Genomic DNA, 17,526 nt, shown 5'->3' with positions numbered 1-17,526 from the left:
CTCTCCGGGGAGGGGCGCGCCCGCGGATTGGCCAGCGGGCCGTGAGTGACAGCAGCCCGCCCCGCCCCCTCGCCACTGGCGTCTCTTAGGAGGGTTGAGCGAACCGGTCCTGGGGTGGCCTTCGAGGACGTCCTCGCGGGAAGAGGCCCTGCAGGCGTGCGTCGGGCCTTCAGAGCCTCGGCCGCGGGCCCCGTGCTCTTCGAGGCCTATCGTGCGTGGGCCGCTGCCCGCCTCACGCTCCGCCCGCACCCTACCTGCAGATGCTTTCCGGCGCGCTGATTTTTCCTCAGCTTTGTTTTTCTGCCCCGGCGCTGGTCCTTTCTCGCCCCTGAAGCTCGCTTTCCTTGGGACTCAGTGCTTTGCCAGTTGTCAGGTCGAGCCGACCCTTCCGGTGGCTTCGCCTCTGCGCAGACACAGGTGACGCCAATCCTGGATCTCCCCTGACCTCCCGACCCTGTCATCCCGTTCTCAGCACCACATCCTTGCTATCCTCATCACGTGTCTCCGTTCACTGGCTTTACCTTCTCTACGTGGCAGTAAACTCTTGAGTTGGAAAGGCCTCACACCTTGCCAGGAGCCCCTTTTCCCCTCTGCCTCACCACTAGGTAACCCACCGAGGTTCTTCCCTCCTGACGTTGGGGTTCTCTCCACCCTACCCATGATCCTGAGGCCCCATCTTCTCTCTCCGTGCACTGTCCTCTTGGGTCTTGCCTGTATCTGTCCTTCAGGATTTACCGCTAAAATGGAATGAAATCGTGATCCTTTTAAATACGCATGAAAACTCCCACTGCACTCCCTTCATGGCCCAGCAGTCCTGTCTTCCCCTGCCTCTCCTGCTTCTTCTCTCACCACTGACCCTTCATTCTGTTCTCCAGACATGACACCTCTCTGTGGCTGTTGAGTAATTTAAAATCTGTCTTCCTAAGGCTATTCTCTGAACAGCACCCGTAAACCTGAGGGTATCCCTTGATCATGTTGTCTGCCCAGTGTTGGGCAGCTACCCTGCAGCTCTGGACAGCTATCTGCATCTCAGAGGTGAGAAGTCCCACAGAGCATCTAGTGGATACAGAAAAACCTCCCTGGGATTTATGAGACTAGAATTTGTGAATGAATGAGTTAGTTGAGACAACCCACCCAACTGGGCCACCTCCAGCTTTGCCTTGCTGAAGTGGTGACTTGTGCTGTTTCCCTTGAGTGTGGTCCTCAAGAAACTCAGAATTCAGTATACTGAGGAACCTTGTCCTAAGGGATGGGGTAGTTGAGATGGACTGACTGCCACCTACTGATAGGCCTTTAATGTAGGAAGGAGGGAACTGGAATCGACCCAGTTGCTTGACCCTGGCTTGCACAACTAATGCTCATGTTATCCTCAAATCAAGGTTTCAGAGCACCACGACTCGAAGTGAAGCCACGTAAGAGTGGGAACCCGAGTCCATGTGTTTCTGTTCCACAAGAGAACCACTGGCTGATGTAAATCCTGGTGGTCAGCCACTAGCTGGTCAATCAGTGTAGGTAAGAGGAGGCATGTCTATGTCTGTAGGACTTCAAGAAAGGCCAGAGGATATAAGAAGATGACCAAGTGCATTTTAAGGGTGGGCTGGAGGAAAGTACTTTGCAGACAAGAGTAATAGCATGTACAAAGGCCCTAGACCAGAAAGAATCCTGGAGTTGACTCAGTGAAGGGGAATGATCAGCCAGGATGATGATACTAAGACAGATGGGGCTGAATAGCGCCTTCACTGCCTGCCTGGTCTTGTCGATTCTCCCAGGAGGCCCTTCTTAAATGTTAATCATTGTTGAGCCTTCTGTGCAAACTCCAACATCATAAGACTTCAATTCACTTTTAAAATCTATTTTCTGGAGGCTTACCAGTGTCCAGCCCAAACCTTTTGCTCTTGTGTATGTAACAAGACCCCCGGGCTGCATGAATCCCTTCCAACAGCAATTTGTTTGCCAGGCTTGTAATCAGGGAACAGGGCTTCATTTCCTCTTGGGACTTATTAGCTTCCCAGGCCTTAGGTGTCTCCTTCCACCAAAGGAAGTTTGGGAAAAGTAGGGCACACACAGGGTGTGGCCAGTGTAGGCTTTCCCCAGCTCAGCTCATATATAAGGATGCGTAGGTGTCACTGGTAATATATGCATTTGCGCTGTCTGGGAGGATCAGCCTTGGCACCCACACAAGGCACTAGCCTGTGACATCACCCAGACTAGCCCTGCTTGGTCTTATTTCTGGAAACACTCATGCTTCAGCATGCCTTAGCTTATACCAAGCCTGTGCTTGGAGCCTGAGAAACTGCCCCACTGCCCTTCTGGTCTGTGGACTTGATCTCACAGATACTGTATTTAATAACCACTTAGTGCAGTGGTAAGCATATTGTGAATTATACAGCTCTATAAGATTCTCTACTAATCGCCTCTTAACAAAACTGAGGCCTTTCTTGGCACAGTGGCACACTCCCAAGTCCTAGAACTTTGGAGGCTGATGCAGGAGGATCTCCAGTTTGAGGTCGAGGGGTTGGCACCATCCCAGGGTCACACAGCTTACAGGTGTCTGGGATAAACACTAACCCAGGCAGCCCAGCTTTTGTCTGTGCTGTACTGCCTACATGCAATACCAATTTTTTTCCTAATTTCACTTCTTTCTCAACACTGCTACCAGCTGTTTTCTGCATTTATTTATTGAGAGTGCATGCGCGCGTATGTGTGTGTGTGTGTGTGTGTGCACAGACATGTAGAGAGGTCAGCGGACAGTTTCTGGGAGTTGGTTCTTTGCTTCCACCATGTGGGTCCTAGGGATTGCATTCAGGTCATCAGGTTTGGCAGCAAGCACCTTTACCCACTGAGCCATCTCACTGTCTTTGTTTAGTTAGTTTGAGCATGTTTGCCAAAACTGGGTTTTGTTTTGTTTGTTTGAGACGAAGTCTCTGTAGCCCAGGCTAGTCTTGAATTTAGCAATTCTCCTGCCTCAGCCTCTCCGCCTTGCTGGGATTACAAGTGTGAGCAACTATGCCTGCTGGCTAGGTTGGGATTTTTTTTAGGATACTGACTCAAAGTTAGAGGATAGAATGCTTATTAGGGAGCATTGTAGAGGTCAGCATTGTCGAGGGAACAGGAAGGAAATAGGAGTGGGCACAGCCTCTATCACCCTCCAGGGACTTGTGGTGTCCAGTACTAGCCTCAAATGGATGTTCATTGTTCTGGGAAAAATTCATCCTCAGCCTGATGGCTCTTTGTGATCTTAGAGACTGGCAGCTGGTTTTCTGTTGACACCTCTTCCGGAAGTAATGACAAGTCTTTATTTGAATGAGGACCAGGCACAGTGTTCACTGCATTTTTCTTGAGGCAAAGTCTTGCTGTATAACCCAGGCTGGCCTAAAGCTTGAGGTCTCCCCAGCCTCCCATGAATTGAGATATCCAATAGGCACCACCACACCAAGCTCTTAACGAAAAATAGAGTACTTAAACACAAAAGAACACAAATACTGTGCTATTGAAATGGGAGATGTGGTTCTAAAAGAGGGATCATCATGTGATTGATATGGTGATAGAGCTGCTATGATTGAGAACCAAATGTGGCTGAGCTTTCTAGTACATAAAGCAGTAACTCTCAATGTTTGGTAACTGGTTCCTTGGAAAAAGGGGTAAAATTTTCCTGGAATTAAGTTTTTTTGTTTTTTGTTTTTAGAGACAGGGTTTCTCTGTGTAGTTTTGGTGCCTGTCCTGGATCTACACTCTGTAGACCAGGCTGGCCTCAAACTCACAGAGATCCGCCTGGCTCTTCTCCCAAGTGCTGGGAATAAAGGCTGTGCCACCGCTGTCCAGCTTGGAATTAAATTTTAAGAAAAGATTCTCACACAGATATGTATTTGATTCGAGTAACAGAGGATGTTCTCAGCAGGCTAGTACCAAGTGCTAACACATTTGTAATTTGTGTTATTATAATTGTGTATTTTATAATGAATGATTTTGAGCGACTATAAAAGTCGTAATTCAAAAAGCATAATTGAGTGATGCTCCTTTCATGAAGGGAGACAGACTTAAATAGACTTGAAATGTCTGGTTAATCCATGCATAAAGCTGGATTTTTCTTTTTCTTATCCCCTTTATTTACTGTTAGGTGTGCACACCTCAGTGAACCTTGAGCTTCACCTCAACCTGCAGTATAATAGACTCTTGTCCTCTAACTCCCACATCCATCTATGGCTCCACCTCTTCTAATAGCATAACCTCCTGGTTCTGTCCTTAAGTAGGTTGCATTCTCAGTCGCTTAAAGAACTTCATGGTATTTAACTCAAGTTAAAAATTACACCGTCCCAACAGCTCCCAACAGACTTCTCTGCACAACCCTAGCTGCCTCATTGCCGACTGTTCCCATTGGCTCTCCTCATCTGGGAATGGCAGGGTACAGTGACTGTTTCACGAAGTGTGGCACTGAAGACAGAGCGTAAACTGAAACCATGGGGGACTTGCTTTTCACTCTCCTACCCTTTCTTCCAGCCCAGCCCCCTACTGTGGCTTCCAGGTCTCAGTCAGCAGGGCGGGCAGGAACAGATCAAGCCTGTTGTAAAAGTGGCATGCCAAGCTCAGTATGACGAGGGTGCTGGGAGCAAGAAGGGCCTTATTCTTTAGTGACTGTGGGGAGAGAAGTGAGAGTTGCTGAGTATTCATGAAGAGACAGCCTTTCCAAATGATTCCAATACTCCTTTTCACTGCAAGGTCACCCCAAGGTATTTCGTGGAGTGTTTCTGCAAAGGAAGTGCCAAAATTTAGAGACCCATGATTAAAATGCCACATTTGTTTAGCGACAAGTATACTTGGAATAGCATTATTGAAAACCATTTATTTATGAATATTGATTCCTCACATTCACAATCCTACCAGCAAACTTTGCATGAATCTTTGAGTCTTTTTCACCATAACATGTTAAGAATATGTAATCAAAAAAAAAAAAAAAAAGAATATGTAATCAAAGCACATTGTTCCCACGGCTTCTGAAAGCCTAGCTTATTGAAGAATAATTTACACATAAGTTGTACCCGCCTTCTTTTTTTTAATTTATTTTTTTACTTTGTGAGTGCTTTGCTTGGTGCCCATGGAAGTAAGGAGAGGTTATTGGATAACCTGGAACTGGACTTGCTTACAAGGTTGTGAACCAACAAGTGGGTGCTAGGCATAAAACCCAGGTCCTCTGCAAGAGTAACAGTATTCTTAAACACTGAGGCATCTCTCCAGCGCCAAGGTGCACCCATCATAAGCATGAAGTTTGAATTTGAAAAATATACTCCTTGTAACTCTACCCAGACAATAAATAGGGCAAATGTCACTGGGAATTTTAACCTAAGCATAAATAATCACTGTGTTGTTTTACACATTATAAGGATTCTCAAATATAAGTAAAGACAAGGCAGTAAGTACAGCGAGCCTCCACCCAGCTTTGGGAGTTATGCTGAAGGTATTTTGTTGTTGGTTTTATGGTGTTGGAGACAGATCCCAGGGCCAAGTGCCCCACCTCTGAGCTACACCACAAGCCCCAGCTTCTACAATTGTGAACTGATGATCACTTGTTTTCCATAAATATTTCAGTGTTTGTCTAAAAGATTTTTAAAAAATATGTAAGTACAGCATAATTAAGTCTAAAAAATAACTATTTGGTAATTTATAAAGGCTGCTTACTTGGGGTTGTGTGAAATAGTCTGTTAAACTTCTTCTGTTTACTGACTTGTCAGGGAACTACTTACAAGTATCCAAAACTAGCGTTACTGAGATCGTTTCAGGGTAGTATGTTCTCCAAGAAGTGCTCTTTTGTTAAAAACAAGTTGAGAATGTCTCATTATAGGAGGGATTTGCAAGGTCTGAAATAAAAGTCAATTCTTTCTTAGAATTAATTTTTAAAAATCGCTTTAAGAAAATGCAGCTTAAGTAGTATTTAGGAAAGACTTTCAAAGTTGACAACTTACAGAAGTGAAAATGGGAGAAAGGAGCCTAAGGCTGAGGCTACCTGGTTCAGTGAACCTATAATCTGGGGTTGACACACAGGAAACCCAGGCCCAACAGGCTTGGATAGCAAGTGCCGAGCTGTCCTCAGGAGGTTCCTGTGGATGTCCCAGTAGACAGTTAGTGACAGTGCATGCAGAGCTCCAGAGCATGACTGGAATGGGCTAGGTCAAATAAGACAAGAACCCTGGCAGCTACAGACCTAACATTACAGGTATCTCAGCAACAAACAGCCTGACAAGAAATAGGGGTAAAACCAGTAAACATAGGAGCCAGAGAGGCATTTTAGAAGGGATGGTTACATGCTGTGAATCTTTTCAAATAAAATATCCAGAAAAGACATTGTTTAGAGGATGACCAGTGGAGGAGACACGTGGCAGTGTAGATTAGCTGCCAATGGGCATGAGGGATCTTAATCATATCAAAGTGGTCTTAAAACTGACCTGTGATGGACAAACCTGTCAGTAGTTACCAATCACTTTAAAATGTTGGATTTGTGACATGTAAAATACTTAATAATAGTGCTTTTAAAAAAAGTAGCACCCACTCCTGCTCACCAAGAACTTCCTTAAGCAAGATGCTGAAAGTATACTTTTCTCCTTGTTGCCTGGTCACTGGTGGCCAGGGCTAGAATTCAGGGCTGCAATGGGTGGGGAGTGACGAGTGGTGTGGATGACTCATGGCAGGTACTTGTTTGTGAGATCAGAGGAAGAGAGGTGGTAGCTGGGAAGGCTGGGGGTTGGGACGTTTCTCTTTTCCCTTTTTAATGTGGTAGCTGTTAGGTCTCACAGGTTTGGGCAGGGACAGTGAACTTGCCCCACTGATGACAAGGGGAAGGGAGATGTGTAGCTTGGGTGCCACATAGAAGCCACTCCTCTTTGCCTGCTACTGGACACCACAGGAGGGAATTTCTCAGATGCTGCCCATCTGCCTTCTCCTCTTGGATATGTGCTGGAATTGAGATGTACTGGGTTGCCAGCAGGGACATAAGTTTAGTCCTATCTCCAAGCTCAAACAGTTGTCAGAGCCCTTCTACTTCATCCCCATCATCAGTCCCCTGCCCCTCCCCCCAAATCCCAATCTTTGCAGCCACTTCTCAGTCCCAGTCAGAATCAGCTGAGATACTGTGGCTTTACTCCACCCAGGCCTGCCACCACTGCCTGGAATGTCCCTATTTGCTGTTATCTTGAGCAGCACCTACTTTTGCTTTTCATCTGTTATCAGAAGACCTGGCAGGTGGGGCTTGCCAGAGGTAGGTACTACTTCCTGCTCAGGATCTGCCTAGAGTTGACAACCTAGTTAATCAGGTCCTGCTCAGGTCCCCAAAATAAGGTTCATTTCTTACTAACCACCATCCAGAGATTATCAGTGGGCTACCAAAGACTTTCTGTTTTTACATTCTATCTGGCTAACCCAACACTACAGAATTCAAAATTCCCTGGCTATAATCTCTTGATTCCAGTGATGGTTTACTGTTTTTATTTTCTGGGGTTAAGTGCTGCCTCTTTCACTGGCCACTGAAGTTCAAGCTTCAATGAACCAAGAATTCTCTGCTGTGGGCCCAGCACCGGTGACAACTGAGACCATTAAGGAAGGTGGTTCTGAATAGACTACTTCATACCAGCAAGCTTGGGTGCAAGCCCTTTCAACTGGTGACCCATTCTGATCTTTCCATTGGCCTGAAGACTTCACCTTTTCATCCTGAATTTCAGATTCAGGATGATGGAAGGAACACTTTGTGGGGATTATGGCTACTTTTGGGTACCCAGAGCTCTGGGAATGGACACAGTTAACACCTTCAACCAATCAATGCAGTCTTCATTCTACCCCAGAGGCTTCTGAGATCTGGTACTCAGTGCTGACTAATCTGGTCTCAGTACTGACTGGATGCTTCACCATATAAGCAGAACTTTTGGGTACCCAGAGCTCTGGGAATGGACACAGTTAACACCTTCAACCAATCAATGCAGTCTTCATTCTACCCCAGAGGCTTCTGAGATCTGGTACTCAGTGCTGACTAATCTGGTCTCAGTACTGACTGGATGCTTCACCATATAAGCAGAACTCAAGCTACCTTCTGCTTCTGTCCAGTACACATGGAAAGCTCTCTACAATTGTAACCCAAATAAACGTGGCTGTCTTGCTCAATAGGCACTGCTCACACTGGGATTCAGCAGATCTTAAAGGTTTACTGTACCTTCGCTTGCTTTCTGGGCCTGTCTTTATGTAGGAAGACTTTGATACTCTTCATTCAACATCAAGACAGATGTACTTCCATGTCAAGCTCCATAACTATCTTCCCCTGGGAGGGACCTACCCTTGCTGACCTGAATGAATAGACTATGCACTACACTAAATCCCAGCCCCGAGCCTTCACTCTGGCCTGGGGCCTCATTCACAAAGAGGCAGACGATAAGTTTCCGTTAAGTTGTAGGAGTTTATTTTAAATAACCTACAGTTGATTAAAAGGGAATTCATGATAAAAATAGAAGATACTTGAGGAAAGATGAGGGAATGGACTCTGCACACACACTAAACTAACAATGCCTCTAAAACTAGTGATTATAGCAAAAAATGTCTTCACATTAAAATTTTGCTTTTTATGTTTTTTTTTTCAATTTTTTACACAATTACAAAAGAAAAATAAAAGCCCTAAAATCTTGATTATTTTTCTTTTTTGTTTTTGGGGGTTTGGTTTTTTAATTTTTTTTTTTTTTGGACCAAATGCTCATTTTCCTCTAAATTTATTGACCTGTGGAAGTTTTTATACAATAAAGTCTTTCAAATGAAAGACTGGGGTTTCCAAAGAAAAAGATGGATCTCTTAAAGGGTACAAAGAATGCTGAGAACAAAGGATGATGGGAAAACGGTTTCAGTCACTGATTATTTCATTATCTTTAGACTCACTCGCCCTTCATCCCTCCCCAACCCCAAGCTACACGATCTTTAAGATCAAGAAGAAGGCTTAAATATTTTAAAATAATTAAAAAGAAATAAAAATTCACATTTAAAAAGGAACACTCAAGTCAGGAAATATTTTCCCATCATGCTTTTCTGTGAATAGGTGTCTGAACCAAAACACTGCCGATGTCACAACTGCTTCAAGTTTAATGAAAACTGATTCCCATGACGATAGAGCGACAACTCTAATAGGTGCGCTGGGTTTTTGTTTTGTTCTACTTAACTTTAAATTCCTGAAATAGGGGAGAGGAGGGAATTTAGGAATCGTTTCTATTAAAATATAGAAGTTATTGCAAAACCCTAACTGTAAAAACGCACCAATATAATCAGACTTCGCATACAGTAGCTGAGAGAATCCAAACATTGCAGCAAAACTGAATTTGCCTGGCAGGATGCTGACAAATCCCCATCCACTTGCTCTCGAAAATAAAAACAAAATTCAAAACAAATCAAACAGCTAGAATTTTGATATCTGAAATATTTTTAAATAAGTTGTCCATAGGACAACTGGCTCAGCTCTCCCTTATAACATCTCCAGGTCTATCTTTTTGCAAAGATGTTGGTTTGTTAAGACTTGTGGCCTCTCCCTCAGGTGTGAGGGCAAGTGAGGCTCAGTTTATCCATCTTCCTCAAACCATGCTGTCCCTTTTCACAGAACCCCTGGCAAGACTGGTCAAAACTCGTAGTCTTCATCGGTCATATCAATGGCCCAAGCAAACTTCTCCCTCTGGGTTTTGTTGTAAATCTTCTCAATTGGGACCCCCCACTTCTTGCACCTGCAAAAATAAAGGTAGAGACAAGAAAGGAGATTAGTGTACCTTAATAATAGCCCACAGCAGAGGTCCTGGGTTTTCTGGTACACCAGAAATATTCAAAGAACTTTATTTCATTGCCCCATTTAATCTCAACAGAGATCTCTAAAGTAGGTATTACTGCAGAAACACAAACCAAAAAGGTAGACTGCAAATAGCCACACAGAGAAGGTAAACAGCAGTGTCCTCATGCTACTAGAAAGTGCAGCTGGAATTTTAACACTAAGGAGTTTGACCAAAGCCCACACTTCTGACCACTCTCACACTGCCCCTCAAGAGTTAATCCAGGCTCAGTGGGGGTCCTGGTTGGTTTTGCTGTTGTTCAACTTGACAGGCTAGATAGAGCTATCAGGGAAAAGGAACCTCAACTGAGAAAATGCCTTTATCGGATTGCCTGTAGGAAAGTCTATAGGGCATTTTCTTGACTAAAATTTGATGTCGGAGGGTCCAACCCAGAAAGCAGGCTGAGTAAGCTATGGAGCAAACTAGTAAGCAGTATTCCTCTGTGGTGGTCTCAGCTTCATTTCCTGCCTGGAGTCCCTGCCCTGACTTCCCTCAGTGATAGAGTGTGACCTGAGAGTTGTTAGGCTGAAACAAAACACCTTTTGAGCCACGGTGTTTTATCACAGCAATAGAAACCCTAACTAGGACAGCAGGGTAAGTCACTTGCCACCAAACCTAAAGACCAAAGTATGATCCTCAGGACCCACAGATGGAAGAGAGAATCTACCCACTCCTGCCAAATTGTCCTCTGACCTCCTCATGTACACTGTGGTATGTGCAGACATAAATAAATGAAAAAGGAAAATTAACCCAAGTAACACAAGTACAAAGCTGGGTCTCTGGTCTAGATTTCAACAACTCAAGCTAATTAAACATCTTCAGAAATAATCAACTTGTTTAGATGCTACTTATGACTATTTATGAAAGAATAAGAAACGGAGAAGTTACGTATCCATACAAAATAGGGAAAACCTATGTGCCTTTACTGAATGGTCTCTCTACATCTGTGTAGGTTACTTGGATCTACATTCTCAATTCTTTGCCTTGCTTTTCTTCCCTTTTTTTTGGAATTTGTTCTTATTTCTTTTTTGAGAAAGTCTTTCTATATAATCCAGGCTGACTTCAAACTTGCACAGATCATTCTGCTTTTGCCTCCTGAGTGCTGGGTTAAAGGCATACACTACCAAGCCCAGCTCACTTTCTTCTTTCATGTGCAAAATTTCTCTGAGGGGACTGGACAGATGGCTCAGTGTTTAAACTGCACTTGCTGCTCTTGTAGAGGACAAAACCAACATAGTAGTTCACAACTCCAGTTCCTGGTGATCTGACATACTTTTCTGGCATCCCTGGGTACTAGGCACACATATGGCAGGCTGGGTTTGGTAGTGTACGCCTTTAGTCCCAGCACTCAACAGGAACAGGCAGGTCTCCAGGTTCAAGGCCAACTTGGTCTACACAGCTAGTTCAAGGCTAGCCAGGACAACTTAGAACTAATCTCATAAAAAGATATTTTGGGTTTTTTTTTTTTCCACTGAAAAGTTCTGTTAAAATACAGATGAATTGACCCTTCTATTTTTCCTTCATAGAGGCCTAGGGGAGTCCAATCCTGTCACACCCACCTTCTCAGGATAACAGAAGATTGGGAGATGTACAGTAAGCAGGAACACTTGTGTGAAAACAGAAGTATGTAAGTTTGGGTCCCCATTGCCCATGGGGAAAACTGGGTGTGCTGTGAGCCACTATAATGGCAGCCCTGCAGGGTGGAGACACATGGATCCCAGGGGCTACTAGAGACCCTGTCTCATGGAACCAAGGCATAGTGATAGGAGGAAGATACCAAGTGTAGTCCTCTGGCCTCTGCAGGCATGGGCTCCTACACACATATGTGCCCTTGGGACCACCTGTGGACAGGGCTCAGCAATCAGAGCATCAGGCTCTCCCAGAAGTGTGCAACTTAGACATGGCATGAGGACACTGGCAATACTCTTGAGACTTTCTGCCTTTCCTACCTTAAGCAACAGCAGGAGATTTGCATAGGTCTAATGCTTACCAAGCCACTGTGATCCTAGGGTCCAGATAATTGAGTTTGGAGGTTCCCAAGGCAATTTGTTTATTCTCCTCTCGATCTGTGGCTTGAACTTCCAGCTTCATCAGCTGCTCTTCTAGTCTCTGTACAGCCTTCTTTTTTGACTCTACTACCCTGGAAGAATGGCAGTCATTACATATTAAGACTGACCTCTGGATAAGAACAGCCTACATCCTTAGATGCCACTTAGAGGAGAAAAAGCATGGAAAATTTCCCAAAGAAACTCTTGGAAAAAAAAAAATTCAGTATGGTGGTTTAGCCTGGGAAGAAGCTAAAAGGATTGTGAGATTCAAGACAGTCATAATGAGACCCTGCCTTCAAAGAAAAGAGGTAGGTGGGCTGGGACATCCAGGCCTAAATGATGAGGTCAACTGTTCTCTGTTAACCAGCCCTTGGTACAGTATCAAATACATACTTCTTGGTCTTTGCATCCTTCATGACTTTGGCATCAGCCTTAGCACTTTTCAGGTCCCTTCGAGCATCTGCTAACTGGTCTTTCTTGGCATCAATCTAAGCAGAGAAAAACAGCAGTAAAGTTAGGAATAAAATGAGCCAGAGAGGGAAAAGAAGAGTTCCATCTAAGAACGTAAAACCTGGGAGTTGTTAGTGTTTTCTAGGTACAAACACAGGGGTGGCTTTATGAAGACAGGGGATGTACAATGACCACAGAAAACAATCCAACCTCTGTTTGCTTCTCATTCATGTTCTTCAGTGAACTTTTTCTAAAAGAGTATCTGGAAATCTGGTTGTAATCTTTCAGGGGAACACTTGGCTTTAGAGAACAGAGAAGGGCCCAGATGGCAGCTATTATCAAATGAATCCTGTGCCAGGCTTTAGTTTTCCTTTGTTGTTAGTCTGTTTGTTTTTTTTTTTGAGACAAGGTCTCACTACGTAGACCAAGCTGGCCTAAACTCACAGAGATCTGCCTGATTCTGACTCTCAAATACTGGGATTATAGGTGTGGGTCACTACGCCTGGCCTTTTGCATCTTTTAAGAATACTGTAGGAGAAACTAAACACTGAAGCTGGACACTCAATATCTACTAAGGAAGTACAGGTCATTTCCCACACTCGGTCAACTTTTTTTTTTGGGGGGCCAGGTTTGAGGAAAAGGGTACATTAATATCTAGGAAATGAAAACATGGCAAATGGCATTAATTAGGAATGGCCTAGCCTTAGCTTTCTGTTTTAGAAAGTAAGGAAGTCTAAACTAAGAAGAAAATTAGTCATCACTCACTAAGAGATGTGAAAAGAATCAATTGATTTTTCCACCACAAAGGTAATCTTATGGAATCCCTATCTATAAAGAAAAGACAGAACATTTTCATCCTTTCTTGCTTTTTGGAACCCTTGAAAAGCTAAGTTCTGCTTTGGGTGTTGCTTAGAAACAGCAGTAGGATGCTGGGGTTAAAGCTGGTGAGTTTGTGCTGCTGGGTTCCCAAAAGTCCCACCACTGTGATCACCCTGATGACCTGTGAGGTCAAGAGAATATCCTAGAGTAAATACACACTGGCTTATTGTTGACTGAGCCTAAAATTTGTTAGACAAACACCCCACCCCACCCCACCCCCGGGGGAAACAAAACAAAATAAAACAAAAAACCCACACAAAATGCAGCCTAAGATTAGGAACAGTCCACCACTGTGAAAGAATCATTAAATATGTTTTACTGTTAGTGGATTCCTTCCAATATCTATGTCGTTCAAAACATTACTGGAACTGACTCTGCACACAAAAGCATCACAGCTACCACTAGCCAGATGCTTCTTGGGCCAGAAATGCAGTAAACCACAGTCTAAACCATTTCTGTGAATGCTACACTGGCAAGCTATGTCAAATTCTCTCAGAGCATCAAAGACTCCATTGATTCACTAGGCAGTGTGTGTGTGTGTGTGTGTGTGTGGGGGGGGGGGTGTTTGCTTTGTGGGCACATAGGCGAAGGTTCCTAGGCTTGGAGGGCTCATGTGGCAGACATCCTAAGCCACTCAAACAGGGGTTCCAGAGTAAGAGCAACAAATGCTCCAGGAAGGGTCTTCTGACCTAGGTAAACAGCACCCCAGTACTCATGCTTTAATCTGAGCTTGGAAATGACAACATGTGGAAAGTAAGCAGTATCAAGAGGATCTCTGTCTAACAGAGGTGCAAAGCAAAGGCAAATGCTAAGGTGGCAGTTTGTGAGTTTCTTGGCTTGCTGACCCTATACACGGACTAGAGAGCTCTGTGATCTGTATTCACTCACTGTGGATCCAGAGATCCCTTCAGGCCAGCTGCAGCAAAGCTTCTAGGTTGTATCTTTATATACATTATGCTGGGGTACTCAATCGAAGAAAAATATTCTGAGCCTGAATGTGTGTTAAGTTTCAATACAAAGCAGTTTCTAAAACTCAGTTGTCCAAGAACAGAATTCCATAAACTTCGGTGGAAAAAAATTGTATCTGCACTTTGGCTACTCTATAGTTGACTTTTATTATTTCCTTTTTATTTATGAGTGTGGGCAAGAACCCAAGGAAATATAACTTGTCCTGTGACTATTACCAACAGATGTTGAATACTTCCCTATTATACATTACAGTGTTACAGAACTCTTGAAATATCACTTTTATTTATTACTATCTTTTGGGGGGGGGGATCATTTGATATTTCCTCCGTGGAGAGTAGCTAGTCAGCTAAATACTTTTACTCCAGTTGGAATAGCAATAATTATAGTAGCTGATGTGAAGTAAGCTCATGTAGCACTATATAGTAATTATTAGGACCACCTCAAGACCTTAAATGGGGACATTTATTCCTGTGCCACAGACTGAATTTTAATATAACTGGTTTCCATTGTGCAAGTGCTTTAACATGAACTATCTGCAAATTTTCACTGTGGGTTAGGGAGTTCAAATGCATAGTTAATCAGCCAATGTTAATTATGCACGGTAGTGGAATAATATCACCTTGTTTTTGTATCAGTCTCTGCCTACAGGGCACAACCCTAACACAGTCAGATCTGAATTCAATAGATGTAAAGAGTTGTGCTAGGATTAGGGAGAATTAAACACCATTGCTTGACCTGAAACAATCTGATAGGAAAGAGTTAATTTTCCCTTCCCCTGCTTCTACCCTGGGGATTAAACCTAGGGTTTCATGTGTGGTAGACAAGCATAGGTAGGCTCTACCACTGAGGTTTATCTTCAGGATCTTAGCTAGAGCACTAAGACTTTATTTTTGTGGTGCTAGGGATGGAGCCTGAGGCCTGTTATACACCAGACAAGCATTCTACCACAAAGCTGCACTCTTATTTCCATTTTCCTTAAGCATATAACAGGGATGACAATTAGCTATTCAAGGGGCATCAAAGTTAGCACTTCAAAATAGAAAGTAATTAATATAGAACTTGTGTCCCCAGCACAAATATTTTAGGAAAAAACAAATACCACAATACTATCCAATTATCTCCACTTGTTATCTATAGAACAGATCTTTCTTCAGAACAGACCCAGACTAGCCTGCTGTTATCCCAGCCTACACAAGGTCAGATTCCAGACGCCTCTCATTTCCAGATGATATCATACATGACTCCCTTTGCTACCCCACCTTCAGACCCCACCATACCTTAGACTGCAAGTTCATCATTGACTTCTCAAAAGTCTTTGGTGGTGCCCTCTGGTGGTTACAAAGAATTGCAACAGCTCGATTGGCACGATTATAAGATAGAATCTTTGCTGGTACATTCTCATCAGCTGTAAAGAAATATAATAATAACAGAGTCAATTTGTATACCAAGAATGTATACATGCAGTATCTCTAGGGACTTCATCCTTGTGATGTTTGTACCAGTCTTCAACTTATAACCAACTTTCTCTGAAGGCACAAGGTCAAATTTTGAGTCAAAGGTAGGAAATTTCTACATAAGCCTGAATGAGTTCTTATCACAAGAGTTATTCTGGGCCTCTATTTACTTTTCTTTTTCATTTCTTTCTTTCTTTTCTCGAGACAGGGTTTCTCTGTATAGCTTTGGTGCCTGTCCTGGATATCGTTCTGTAGACCAGGCTGGCCTCAAACTGACTGGCTCTGCCTCCTGAGTGCTGGGATTAAAGGCGTGCGGAACTACCACCCGGCTTTTCTTTTCTCTTTTTAACTTTAGTAAGTTACTGTCTGTAACTCCAGTTCCAGAGAATCTGACACCCTCACATAGACACATATGCAGGTGAAAATCTGATGCACATAAAATAAAAATTAATAAATTAATCCCAGCTGTGGGGGGGGGGGGCTTAGGCAGAAGGTTTACTATTTGAGGCTAGCTTGGAACACTAATAAATTACAGCTAGCCTTCAGGTACAGTGTGAGAACTTGATTTAAGGGGGTAAGAAAAAAAGTACTAGGAGTAATTATTACATACTATTATTGAGACAAAAAATAGCAGAGAAAAAAATTTATTCTCATATTTTTCTGGTAATTGTGACAACTTTTACCCTCTCCAATTTAATAGCATTGTCTGTACCTTGTGAGCTTTAAGTAGCACAGACAAAACACAAAAAATTCTTAGATAAAGAAAGTTCCTTTAGCATTCTATGAGATTAATCTAGAATTTGGGGCAGGACTGGGAAGAAAGGCACTGGTTTTGTTTAGACAGCTAAGCCTCTTCTAGAGGTTGGAGGGAAAGAGTGAAGGTCAAGGACACTGGCACCATCCACAGGGCAGCCCTATAGTCACTACTTACGGGCTGTGAGCTCTTTAAGCTGCTGCTGTAGCGTGATGGAGGCATTGTACGTACGGAACACCTTGGCGGTCAAGCCCTCCATGAGATCCTGAAGATGCTTATTTAGAATACCAGTCTGCAGAAGACAAAGCAACACAGAGGATACTGGAACTGGGTAAAAGTCAAACTACCTTTTCCCTGGCAGCAAGTACTAGGAGTCACTGTGCCAGTGCTGTCAGCATCCCGACAAGTTACGGCCCTGTCCATCAAGGAGGGAGTTAGCCAAGAGGGAAAAAAAAATTCCAGAAATCATGATTGCACGATACCTTTCTACTAAGTACTTCAATCTTGAGCAGTTCAAAACAAGTGTGTTCTTTCCTATAAAAATCTCTCCCAGTACAGAAATCAATTGAGTCTTAGCTCCCTAGCACAGGCAGCTAGGCATCTCATAAAAGGATGCAGGAAAGTGGGAAAGATACAGTAGGCCTCAACTTCCTCTGCCTTAAGGCTTTGGTACTAATCTGAAGCAGAAGGTGTCTGTTTCTGGTTACAGATGCACTGTGTGCCCCAAGGGAGGAAGGGTATGTAGAATGTCACTGACAAGCTAGCCTAAATGGACAGCCCAAGCGTCCTTTGGCAACTTTTGTCTTTAGAAGCTGGAGATTGTCTGGGACTCTAGACCAGTGTCCTGTGTCTACTCACATTAAGTCGATCAAAAAGATCATCCTCGGGCTGCTTGTTCTCCATAAATAGTTGTAAGTTCTTAAAAACCTAAAAGAAATAAGTCCAATTATTATTTTTAAAATCTTTAGAATACCTTCAAATTCACAAAAACTTGCAAAACAGAGAAAAGGCACAGGGACCACCCATATATACTATACTGAAATTCTTGCTTTGTATGTATAAATTTACATAAACACCTAAGTATCTGTTCTGAGCCATTTGTGGGTTACATATTGTATCTCTTTAGCTCTAAACATCTCAGT

General features: G+C 43.4%; 1 protein-coding gene and 1 long non-coding RNA gene across 3 annotated transcripts in view; one reads left to right on the top strand and one right to left on the bottom strand.

Moving 5' to 3' along the window:
- Positions 1-615: 615 nt before the first annotated feature.
- On the top strand, positions 616-8,656 carry LOC128100456 (uncharacterized). Its single transcript, XR_008214798.1, has 2 exons — positions 616-1,035; positions 7,491-8,656. It is a non-coding gene; the product is annotated as an uncharacterized LOC128100456 (long non-coding RNA).
- The window catches only part of Top1 (DNA topoisomerase I), a 92,950-nt gene continuing 83,835 nt past the window's right edge, over positions 8,412-17,526 (bottom strand). For both annotated transcript variants that reach the window (XM_052722626.1, XM_052722627.1), the window contains 6 exons: positions 17,243-17,311; positions 16,562-16,676; positions 15,454-15,581; positions 12,272-12,366; positions 11,821-11,970; positions 8,412-9,731 (listed from right to left, as the gene is read on the bottom strand). In XM_052722626.1, the coding sequence (XP_052578586.1) occupies positions 9,629-9,731; positions 11,821-11,970; positions 12,272-12,366; positions 15,454-15,581; positions 16,562-16,676; positions 17,243-17,311 (660 nt within the window). In that variant the 3' untranslated portion in view covers positions 8,412-9,628. The remainder of the gene's footprint in view (positions 9,732-11,820; positions 11,971-12,271; positions 12,367-15,453; positions 15,582-16,561; positions 16,677-17,242; positions 17,312-17,526) is intronic.

The sequence above is a fragment of the Peromyscus californicus genome, unplaced genomic scaffold, assembly GCF_007827085.1.
Source record: "Peromyscus californicus insignis strain IS unplaced genomic scaffold, ASM782708v3 Scaffold_7__1_contigs__length_154581171, whole genome shotgun sequence".
In the NCBI taxonomy this organism is placed as follows: Eukaryota; Metazoa; Chordata; class Mammalia; order Rodentia; family Cricetidae; genus Peromyscus; species Peromyscus californicus.
This window is presented reverse-complemented; position numbering and strand designations above follow the sequence as displayed.